The sequence below is a fragment of the Macrobrachium rosenbergii genome, chromosome 1 (genome assembly GCF_040412425.1).
Source record: "Macrobrachium rosenbergii isolate ZJJX-2024 chromosome 1, ASM4041242v1, whole genome shotgun sequence".
Lineage (NCBI taxonomy): Eukaryota > Metazoa > Arthropoda > Malacostraca > Decapoda > Palaemonidae > Macrobrachium > Macrobrachium rosenbergii.
The window spans coordinates 17143588-17156598 of record NC_089741.1 but is presented as its reverse complement, the minus strand read 5'-3'; the positions used below and the strand labels follow the sequence as shown (position 1 = coordinate 17156598).

Sequence of the window (13011 nt, the reverse complement as noted above, 5' to 3'; positions counted from 1 at the left end):
TTTATTATATTTTAAAAATGGCACTTGGCATGTTTTTCGACTGAAAAGCTCATATGTGTGTGTGTTATAAGATTGTATATGCCATTTAAAACAAAAACTTCTACATTAAAACACTGCTTTTTACCCCAAAGCAAATGTAGAAACTTCGCCATGCATACAGTTATATAAAAAAAATCACTAACAGTAGATCATTAGAATACATTTTACATTTTACATTTTTTTCTTTATTTTGACAAAATTGCCACTTATGCAAGTTCCTTTTCAGCAACCAGAAACTTAAATTGTGCACTACGTAAGTTTCCTTTTCAATCGGTTACAGCTTGTTTGGGAGCGCCCCTCGCCCTGTCAAAGGGAGTGACGTCCATTCGATACAATGTGTCGTTGTTCGAGGCCGTTGTGACGTATACCTGCGCCGGTGCCTTTCTCGATACGACAACTCAGATCAATGTAACTTGCAACAAAGGAGTTTGGAGCCAGCTTGACATTCCCGCCTGCAGTACAGGTATGTGTAAGTTTAAATTTATCTTAATAATAATAATAATAATAATAATAATAATAATAATAATGTAGGAAAGAAGCAGACCCTCGCTTAAGCATGTCGTGTAAAAAAGGATGGCTGCATCGTGCGAATTGATCTTATATTGAGTTTTCTCAATCTTTCTTATGACTCGCTTCTTTTGCATGGTAATATTGGTCACTACTGGTCAGTGTTCTCAATATAAGATCAATTTTCACGATGCAGCCATCCTTTTCATAATAATAATAATAATAATAATAATAATAATAATAATAATAATAATAATAATAATAATAATAATAATAACAGTAGTGTTTATTGTATTTATTCTGATATTTCTTACCTTCAACTTATTCCACTGGGTACGTTTAACATATTAGTCTTACCAAATTACATTTACGGGAAATCAGTTAACTTTTTCTAAGTATCCTGTTTGTTCATCTTCACTTCCCAAAACTTTGGTACATACTGTTCAGTATTGTTGAAATAAATAAGTAAATAAATAAATATATATATATATATATATATATATATATATATATATATATATATATATATATATATATATATATATATATATATATATCATGCAGGCAGCCTGTTTGTTCATCTTCACTTCCCAAAACTTTGGTACATACTGTTCAGTATTGTTGAAATAAATAAATAAATAAATAAAAAAATTATATATATATATATATATATATATATATATATATATATATATATATATATATATATATATATATATATATATATATATATATCAGCAGGTTAGGTGAAGGATCATTCCATTATTCCTTTCAAGGTACTCTATTGTTGCTGCGACGTATCAGGACTAAAGTCTCATTTTCAAGCTATAAAAATAGAAGTTAAAAGTTAAAATAAAAACTCGGGCTAAAATTAAGTAAAAAAAAAAAAACGTCGCAGCAACAATAAAGTACCTTGAAAAGGAATAATGGAATGATCCTTCACCCTAACCTGCTGATGTCTACCAGTTGATAGAACCCCCTCTCAATCCTCACTATATATATATATATATATATATATATATATATATATATATATATATATATATATATATATATATATATATATATATATATATATATATATATATATATATATATATATATATATTCTGCAGGCAGCCTGTTTGTTCATCTTCACTTCCCAAAACTTTGACATACTGTTCAGTATTGTTGAAGTTATATATATATATATATATATATATATATATATATATATATATATATATATATATATATATATATATATATATATATATATATATATATATATATATATATATATATATATATATGCAGGTAGACTTTACTGTGCTTGGTTCATGGCACCATTAACCTGATTTTACAGTGCCATTTATTCCCATTATTATTATGATGTTCCGGTGTGCAGCGTTTTTCGGGTTATGGCGCACCTCCGGGAACGGAACCCCCGCCATAAACCGGGGACTGTCTGTATATATACCTACGTATAAACAGGTCATATAGCTGTAAGCTTCATAGTAGCTATCAATGGGGCATCCAGGAAAAGTGAGCACGTATATAAAAACAACAATTTTGCCGACGGCGTTTCGCAATATCTCATTGTATCTTCAAGGCTGTAATTTACAATAAAATATAACTTAAAATCTTATAAAAACACAAAAAGTAAAATAATTTAAAAATCACTATAAAGACGGACATGACCTACATGAACTGAGTTAAAAGAGAAACTAAAAATCTGAAAAAGAAAGAGGGTAAATAAAAGTTGAGGTACAGACCTAATTATAAACAAACAACTTGTTATGCTATGAATAGCTGTGTGGAGGCTGTCTGGGTGTTTAACGAGGGGGTGATGGTTTTAACCATGATTGACTCTGAAGTGGCAAGTTTCCCCTCGTCTTGTGTGGAAGATATGATTCTAAAATCTGCAAAATTGATGTTGGTTTTGCAGTGCAACGCGTGATTATGTATGTTGGAGGCTTCGGGTCTGGACAGCCTGCAGCCAGTTCTGAGTCAGTTTCAGAACTGGCTGCAGACTGCATCCAACGTAAGTTCCCCGTTCACACTTGGGACATGTGTATTTATGTACGATGTTGGATGACAAAAGCAGGGCCAATCTGTCCTTATATCTGAAAAAAGAACCTATTGTTAGAGTGTTTTTTTTTTAATAAGTTTGAAATTAACTGCTGGTAATTCTCTGTTTAATAGGTTAATTAACATGTATCGAAATTTCCTTTCATTTACAACAATAAATTTCGATATAAGTTAATTAACCTATTAAACAGAGAATTACCAACAGTTAATTTCAAACTTATTCCAAAAAATCCCTCTAACAATAGGTTCTTTTTACAGATATAAGGACAGATTGGCCCCGCTTTTGTCATCTAACATCGGGGAACGGGGAACTTACTTTGAATGCACAAAGCGGTTGTTACAGGTCCGAATCCGCTGTCACCAGGGAATCAGTTTCAGAACTGGCTGCAGACTGTCCAGACCCGAAGCCTCCAACATCCGTAATCACGCGTTGCACTGCAAAACCAACATCAATTTTGCTGATTTTAAAATCATATCTTTCACGCAAGACGAGGGGGAACTAACCACTTTAGAGTCCACCACGATTAAAACTACCATCCCCTCGTTAAACACCCAGGCAGCCTCCACACAGCTGTTCGTAGCATAACAAGTTGTTTGTTTCTATTTTGGTCTGTACCTCAACTTTTACTCACCCTCTTTCTTTTTTAGATGTTTTAGTTTCTCTTTTAACTCAGTTTAGGTAGGTCATGTCCGTTTTTATGGTGATTTTTTAATTATCTTATTTTTCGTGTTTTTTATAAGATTTTAAGTTATAATTTACTGTGAATTACAGCCTTGAAGATGTAATGAGATATTGCAGAATGCTGTCGGCAAAATAAACTGTTGTTTTTTATATACGTGCTGCCTTTTTCTGGATGCCCCCTTGATAGCTACACACACACATATATATATATATATATATATATATATATATATATATATATATATATATATGTATATATAATATATGTATATATACATATATATATATATATATATATATATATATATATATATATATATATCATGTATAGCCTATATATGTATATATATTATATAAATATATATATAAATTATATATATATATATATATATATATATATATATATATATATATATATATATATATATATATATATATATATATATATTACTAAAAGGACCTCATTCAAACTGGATGGTATCTACTGGAGTTTTTATTCAAAAAGTTACAAGCTTTCTTGGACAAACAGTCCACATTATCAAGTATCCGTACAATGAGGAGACGCGTAGTCCGGCTGTATTTATATCTGTGTGCTGGGTACTTTTAATCCTATAATCGCCTAGCTCTTCCTGTGTGACCTCCACCCCCTCTTGACCTTGGTCTTTCTCTGATCCCTCCTCCTAGGTGACCGTTTTCCGTGCGTTCTCTTACGTTTTTTCTTCGTTTCCTTGCTACTGTGGAGTATACGATTTTTCTAGATATGCTGTCTTCAAAGCCGTTTCCGGTGTTCCCTGCCATCGGGTTGTTGGCGCAAGTTATGAAGGCGTTCTCTACAACCAGTCTAGATGTTTTGCTGGTGTTCCTGTACAGAAAACTCATATTTTCCCAGTCTATTCTGTGATCATTTTCCCAACAGTGTTTGGCAACTGCCGACGTCTGATTATAATGCCTTATGTTGTGCAGATGTTGTTTGCTTCGCTCTTTACATGATTTGCCAGTTTCGCCATAATACCCTTCTTCACAGTCTAGACACGCTGCCATATAAAACCCCCCTCTAATCTCTCCCTCCTCTACCGACTTTTTGTTTCTAACTATTTTATTCCTAATGATGTTTTTGTAGCTGCCTATCAATTTGAAATTATTTAGCTTCCTGTTGATGGGTGCAATAGAGTTGTTGTCCGGGACTGTAATTATTTTCTTTCCTACAAATGTTCCTTTTCTATCCTTTCCTCTCCCCAAAATAGTTTTTCCTTGCTTTGATATGTGCCTCCCACCAATACTTAGGGTAGCCTAATCTCCTAAAACTCTCGCTCAGGTAATCCAACTCTTCGTCTAAAAATTCGGGACTGCAACCTAAGTATTGGTGGGAGTGGGCACATATCAAAGCAAGGAAAAACTATTTTGGGGAGAGGGAAAGGATAGAAAAGGAACATTTGGTAGGAAAGAAAATAATTACAGTCCCGGACAACAACTCTATGGCACCCATCAACAGGAAGCTAAATAATTTCAAATTGATAGGCAGCTACAAAACACCATTAGGAATAAAATAGTTAGAAACAAAAAAGTCGGTAGAGGGGAAGAGATTAGAGGGGGGTTTTATATGGCAGCGTGTCTAGACTGTGAAGAAGGGTATTATGGCGAAACTGGCAAATCATGTAAAGAGCGAAGCAAACAACATCTGCACAACATAAGGCATTATAATTAGACGTCGGCAGTTGCCAAACACTGTTGGGAAAATGATCACAGAATAGACTGGGAAAATATGAGTTTTCTATACAGGAACACCAGCAAAGCATCTAGACTGGTTGTAGAGAACGCCTTCATAACTTGCGCCAACAACCCGATGGCAGGGAACACCGGAAACGGCTTTGAAGACAGCATATCTAGAAAAATCGTATACTCCACAGTAGCAAGGAAACGAAGAAAAACGTAAGAGAACGCACGGAAAACGGTCACCTAGGAGGAGGGATCAGAGAAAGACCAAGGTCAAGAGGGGTGGAGGTCACACAGGAAGAGCTAGGCGATTATAGGATTAAAAGTACCCAGCACACAGATATAAATACAGCCGGACTACGCGTCTGCTCATTGTACGGACACTTGATAATGTGGACTGTTTGTCCAAGAAAGCTTGTAACTTTTTCTGAATAAAAAACTCCAGTAGATACCATCCAGTTTGAATGAGGTCCTTTTAGTAATTCTACTAATGCACAGAACAATTGTGTATGTGATAAAGTTAAATATATATATATATACTGTATATATATATATATATATATATATATATATATATATATATATATATATATGTATATAGTCTTTTTGTATGTAACATTAAACCAATGATTAACCCGAACATATTTTCATCTTAAATACAATGCTGGCCGATGGAGAATAAATATTTATTAAATACTTGGCAAAGTATTATATATTCTTAAACATTTGGTAAGTATGTAGACTTATATAAGTTACTTGAATATATCTTTGGTGACGAAACATGATTATATCAATATGAAAATGATGACAAATTAATTTGCCTTATATACAATTTAACTTGTTATTTTTCATACACTGCGTGGTAAGCAGATCATTATGTTTTCCTTTATATGCTCATAAACATTCTCATCAGCCTGTTTTTACTCATACCATCAGCACGGTTGGTCTCCTTCAGAAAATATTTCAGGGTGGTTTCTTTAAGTTGTTTCCTGACTGAGATATATATATATATATATATATATATATATATATATATATATATATATATATATATATATATATATATATATATAAAATTGTCCTTGTCCTTAACAGGTACATTGAGAAAATGTATTTAAGAAGATTACAGAATACCATTGCACATCAGACTTTCAATATCCTTCCAGAATAGTATAATTAATGAAGTTTCTGACATAAATTTTTGATATATGCAATATGTTTCTATCAAATTAACAGGATCTATTACCTGTTCTTGATGTCCCCTTCCAGGTTTTTCTCCTTTTATTTTTTCTGTTTGAAATGGCCACCTCTTACACATACATACACAGATATACTGTATGTGTGTATGTATGTATGTATATATATATATATATATATATATATATATATATATATATATATATATATATATATATATTTTGTGTGTATTTAACATTAAACCGTTTCCTATTACGGGGAGTGGCTCCAAGAAAAGAAAAGGCAATGATGTTGCCTCATTCGTACGTGAGTTGCAGAATCGTTAATGAATACTTTATGAAGAAAACTTCCTTGGATCCATATTTAAAAAGAAAAGCGTTGTTAGGTTTATTTGGTTTAGTATCAACAAAAAATGTCATTTTATAAACCTGAAAATATAACCTTTGGATAATTTTTAGAATCAACGTTCTAGAATCGTAGTTTTATAATAAAAGGTTCTCTTGTTTACTGTACAGCATTTCTTTGCAACTTTAGTTCACCCTAATTATGATTATCACACATATCATAACCATACACAAGAGAATATTTATCACTGTTGATATTTCATCTCTCTCTCTCTTTCTTTCTCTACATACGCGATTGCGTTTATCTTTTGGGTTATAAAAATAAAAAATGAGAAAATCCAGTAAAAATATAAATGAGAATAGCGTAAGATATAAAAAGAAAATCATAAGTGTAACAACATGAATAAAGTTCTGACAAGTCTCTACTTAATGTGTTCATTCATGTGTTTCTTAGTGCTGTAGCATGTATACCATATATATATATATATATTTTTGCTTTGCTTGTATTTCATTACAAGTTTAGTTGACTCTGAGTATCAGTATCACACATATCATAACAGTACACAAGATACTATTTTAAAAGTGTTGATATTTCATCTCTCTCTTTCTCTCTCGCGCGTGCACGTACCCTAGCCACACTATTGCATTTATCTTTTGGGTTGTACAAATAAAAAGAAAATAGGAATATACAGTAAAGATATAAATGAATATAGCATAAAATATAAATAAAAAAGTCATTTTATAACAGCGCAAAACAAAACTAGCCGTGTCAAGTCTGATGCCTACCTAGCTTTCTTCACCCTTCTAGCCCTACATCCCCTGCCCTCCCAGCTAGGGAAACTGCTCCCCAGCTCCACCTCCCTTCCAAAACAACCCATTTTCAACACAGCCTTACTGGCCCTTCACTCCCATGGCACCCAGCCATCCGATCGCCCCCACCTTGGAAACTTCTTGAAGCCTCCCTCACCAAACAAAACCCTTTCTCAGCCGGTTTGAGTGTAAGCAGTGTTACCAAAATTTATATGATTCACATAGTTTTTTCAAATTTTTTTAAATCTACTGTATATACATCATATACCTTTGGGACCTGGGTCCCAGGTCCAGGTTTCGGATAATGTCAAGTTCCAGATAATGGCGATCCAGGTAATTGAAGGATTACTGTGTGTATACTGTATAATATATGTACATATCTACATACATATATTTATATACATATATAGATATATAAATATATATATATATATATATATATATATATATATATATATATATATATATATATATATATAAATTATACACACACACACATATATATATAAAGGATCATCGATGAATGCCGTCATACCCATACTGTAACAAACACATGCTTAACTCAGTTAAGACAGTGGAGTGTGTTGGTGTATTTAACTTTACAGCATTTCCCCTAGTGGGAAGTGGCTCCAAGAAAAGAAAAGATAATGATGTTGCCTCTTTCATTCATAAACTGCTGAGTATTTAATGAATACTTTGTGCAAAAAACTTCCATAAAGCCATATTTAAAAAACTTTGTAGGCTTATGTGGTTTAGTATCAACATTAAATGTCATTTTGTAAATATGAAAATATAGCCTTTGGCTAATTTTTAGAAGTAACATGTTAGAATTGTAATCTTCTGTATATATAAAAATCGGAGTATGTATGTGTTTATGTACGTATGTGTGCGTGTATCTTCCAGCATAACTGAAACTCACTGAGCAATTTCAACCAGACTTGGTATGCATATGACTTACTATCTGGAAAAGAATACTTTGTGGGTAAGACATCACTAGCACCAACGGGGTAGGGGCAGGGATGGCTTTCCTGAAACGGGGCAGGTTCTGCCCATAGACTTAGTAACTAAATAAACTCTACAGGTTTATCATACCTCTTTCTGGTATACATTTGACTTGCTATCTGGAAAAGAATACTGTGGGTGGGTAAGATATCACTGGCACCAAAGTGGGTGGGGCTGGGAAGGGGGTGACATGTAAAAATAACTGAAAACGACAGATATTAATGTCTAATCCATAGTTTTCAAGGTTGCTGAGATGAATAGTGATGCTCCCGATGCCCTTGAAGTCCAAGTTCAGCCCGATGGGAAGGGGGGTTGAGAAGGGGTAAAAGATAAAGTGTAAAAAATGACAGGTATTAGTGTTTAATCCATAGTTTTTGAGGTTGCTCAGATGAAGAGTAACACTGCTGATCCCCTTTAAGTCCCAATACAGTCCTGATAGGAATGGGCGGTGAGAAGGGGCGAAATATAAAATGTCAAAAATGCTAGGCAATGTAATCAAAGCAACTATCTTAACAGGAAAGGGAGAGAGAGAGAGAGAGAGAGAGAGAGAGAGAGAGAGAGAGAGAGAGAGAGAGAGAGAGAGAGTAGAGGGGAGTTAAGGAGGAGAAAGAAGGAAAGAGTGAGGGAGAGTTGGAGAGAGAGAGAGAGAGAGAGAGAGAGAGAGAGAGAGAGAGAGAGAGAGAGAGAGAGAGAGAGAGAGAGAGAGAGGGAGTGAGAGAGAAAGTAGAAGGTGTGTTAGTGAGTGATGGATTATAATTATAATTATTGACTTGTTTGTGTAATCATGAATATCATTATATATGATTATTATTATCATTATATGTCTGATACACGTTTAGGATATAAATATGTTGTGTTAGGAACACGTAATTGCAAGTATTCATGTTTATTGGAGCATAGGGAATATTATGTTATACATTTATATCATTTACGTGGCTTGCATATCATATTATCTGTATCTGGTATAATTGCAGCCTTCCACTGTTCACAGCTCCTCCAGTTTATTACTTTGTATTGATTGTTTTCACTTATTATATGGCTTAAGGACTTATGCAAGTGTTTCAGTGAAAACCTTTATTAACTATCTGTGTAAGGATAACGAAGATGGCGCAGTGAGTAGGATTTGCCATAAGTGAATTTCGATCTTCCAAGCGGTAATTCATCGTAAACAAGTTACCTAGCGGCAGTGAACCCGAACTTCTTGGATGGATACACGGGCAGTGAGTTTTTGTGATTCCGGTGACTCTGTACGTTGTTGGGGCTAAGGGGTTTAGTAAAGTGACTCAGTATATTGTTAGGGCTTTATCACAGTGACTCAGTTTATTGTGGTGGCTTCCAGGATCAAGATTAATGTGCGTTGGCCGTCTGCAGAGGCCGGAACAGAGCATCATATTTATACTCGGAAGCATCTGAGGGGAGACTACTGGCTCTCATCCACCGTTGACCGTTCGCGAAACCACGAAGATGCCACAGTAGTCACAGTATTGCCAGCTCCGATCTTGCTCTATGCCTTGAGCTATTGTAGTCGGTGATTGACTATTGTTTGTGACGTTATTGTAACGTTACTACTGACGGTGCTGAGCGATATTTTTCTTATTTCGTTTGGAATTTCTATTAATGCCGCCGAAATATGGTAAAGGGAGGAGACTGAAGACTTCTGAAGTTTCTCCTGCATCTTCCCCATCCCCCGCTGACATGACATCATCTCCAACACATTCATGATCTACGACTCCCTCATCAACCCCTTCGGCCATGGATTTGATCAGCAAGATGTTTGAATACATGGATAAAAAAGATGAAGAAAGAAGAAAACAAGATGAAGAAAGATGTAAAGAAGACAATGTCAGGCATCAGGAAGAATTTAAAGCATTAATTGAAGCTATGACAGGACCCAGGCACCCCCGACCTCAAGCAAGTGCTGGTATAGGGCCCTCCACCCCAGTGCCTACACCTGCAAGCATTCTCCAAGTGCCTAATTCAGCTGTGCAAACGCCTAAGGTTACAGTAAATCTGCCTCCACCATTAACTCATGATGTCACCTATAGACAGTACACAGAATAGAAGCAGAGGTGGAAGGATTATGCTATTATGGCAGATTTGGATAATTTACCTCAGCCTAAGCAATTAATACAGCTAAGGGCATGTCTAAGTGTTGAGATGAGATGCTTGTTAGAACACAATTTGGGTATTCCACCAGATTCACCTATACTTTTGGATGGTGTTTTAAATCAAATTGAAACTTACATAAAGGGTCAGCAGAATGAAGCACTTTGCCGTTTAGCTTTTACGCAATGCAAGCAAGCAGAAGGCGAGTCATTAACAGATTTTTTTGTTCGTTTACAACAGCTCTCAGAGGAGGTTGATTTGTGTAAAGGCATTAACTGTGTGGAGGCACAAATGAAACATGCCATTTTGGTTGGCATAAGGAATGAAGAACTCACCAAGAAGCTCATCAGCATGCCAACTACAGCAACACTTGAGGAAGTAAAGCTAACTTGCAGGGCCTTTGAGGCTGCAAAGAATACAACGACTGAACTAAAGGCTCCACAGACTTCGATACGCGCCGTGTCAAACTACAAGAAGCAAAAGAAGGTTGCTGCTAAGCCAGCTCAACCTAAGAAAAGTTACTTGCAGGAGAAAAACCCTTCTTTAAGTAGCAGATGCAAGACTTGTGGTCAGCAGCACAAAGGTGACACATGTAAGGCAGCATCTAACAAGTGCAGGAACTGTGCTAAAACTGGCCATTTTCCATATACTGCTGTATGTCCTGCATTGGCTAAGGAGTGCCGAATTTGCCATAAATTTGGTCACTATGATGTTTACTGTGCACAGAAAAAGTCAAAGGGAACTAGGGAATCGAAGGATCCAAAAGAAACCAAGTTGAACACCGTCAAGACATCTTCTCCAGCTATACGTTCCATGGCTTTACGCCCTCAAGGTAGTCCCTCACCACCTATCAATTTACAAGTCACATTCTGTGGTAAATCAGGAGAGATCAATGTTATCCCTGATACTGGTGCAGATACCACTGTTTTTGGAGTGCAGCATCTCCAAGCACTGGGGATCAGTCTTAAGGGATTGTCTCACCGCCCCCCAACTGAATTGCAGTTCTCCAACGCTGATGGACCACACATGGAAGGTAAAGTTTTGGGATCAATGGAGGCCGTGATGACATATGGTGATGCCTCATACAAGGGGTATATTGATGTCCTCAGTTCTCTCCCAACACCTCTACTGTGTTATGATGCCCTCCGACACCTAAGGATTATTCCCTGGGACTTCCCGTGTCAAATGCAAGAGAGGAAACTGAGCAGGACTTCAGCAGAACCCAGTCAGGTGTCAGCCAGCCAAGTTAACACATCTGAACCTATGTCTGTTCCTCCACACCCTGCCACATCGTCACCTGAAGAAGCCAGGCAATATTTTCTCAAGGAATACAGCGATGTGCTAATGACAAAGGAGCAGTTTCATCAAGGAGCACAACTTAAGCCAATGACTGGGCTGCTCATGTGTATTCACCTTAAAGAGGATGTGAAGCCCTTTGCAATCTACACTCCACGTACAATACCACTAGCCTTTCAAGAGGATGTCAAGACTGAGTTGGAGGCAATGGTAGCACAAGGTATCATTGAACCTGCCGGGGATCAACCATCCCCATGATGTCACCCCTTAATGGTTGTGCCCAAACCTACGGGTGGTGTTCGTGTCACCACAGATTTAAGCAAGTTAAATTCACAGGTGCAAAGGCCAGCTCATCCTTCACCATCACCGTTTAGTGCAATTAGGAGTATCGATCCTACTTCAACGTATTTCTCCACCATGAACACATTATGTGGGTACTGGCAGATCCCACTAGCGGAGGAGGACCAAGCCCTTACAACATTCATCACGCCCTACGGTCGGTATCGCTATCGTCATTCACCTATGGGATTCAGCGCCTCAGGGGATGCCTACTGCAGGAGAGGTGATATTGCTCTGCAAGGCATCCAAAATTGTGTTATAGTGGATGATATTCTTGTATATGATAGGGATTATTATTCTCACTTATGCAGGGTCAACAAAGTTTTGTCACGTTGTAGGACTCATGGTATTACTTTAAATGTAGAAAAGTTTATTATTGCCAGGCCTACCATATCATTTTGTGGATATATATTATCTGAAGATGGAATTGCAGCTGACAAGGAGAAGGTTTGAGCTATATCAGAGTTCCCGAAGCCAGCAAATCTGACAGATTTGAGGTCATTCATTGGCCTTACTAACCAGTTAACAGAATTTTCACCCGATCTTGCAGCTGCAGCAGATCCACTTCGGCCACTAATGAGTCCCAAGAGATCCTTTGCATGGACGGCTGATCATGATGCTGCCTTTACCAGTGTTAAAAAAGGCCCTCTCTAGCCACCTGTGCGAGCTCATTTTGACCCGACATGCCCCATCATACTACAAACGGACGCTTCTCGTTTATATGGTTTAGGATATGCCCTTCTACAAGACCATGGGGAAGGTTGTTTCCGTTTGGTCCAGTGTGGTTCACGATTTTTGGCGGATGCAGAAACTAGATGGGCCACCATTGAGTTGGAATGTTTAGCTTCAGTTTGGGCTATGACTAAATGTCGCCATTACTTACTTGGATTACCCCATTTCACATTA

General features: G+C 36.4%; 1 protein-coding gene across 1 annotated transcript in view; it reads left to right on the top strand.

Moving 5' to 3' along the window:
- Window positions 1-3402, top strand: part of LOC136839621 (uncharacterized) — a 124942-nt gene extending 121540 nt beyond the window's left edge. Inside the window, exons 29-31 of the mRNA XM_067105921.1 lie at window positions 320-502; window positions 2474-2569; window positions 3389-3402. Coding sequence (XP_066962022.1) covers window positions 320-502; window positions 2474-2569; window positions 3389-3402 — 293 coding nt within the window. The remainder of the gene's footprint in view (window positions 1-319; window positions 503-2473; window positions 2570-3388) is intronic.
- Window positions 3403-13011: the final 9609 nt, after the last annotated feature.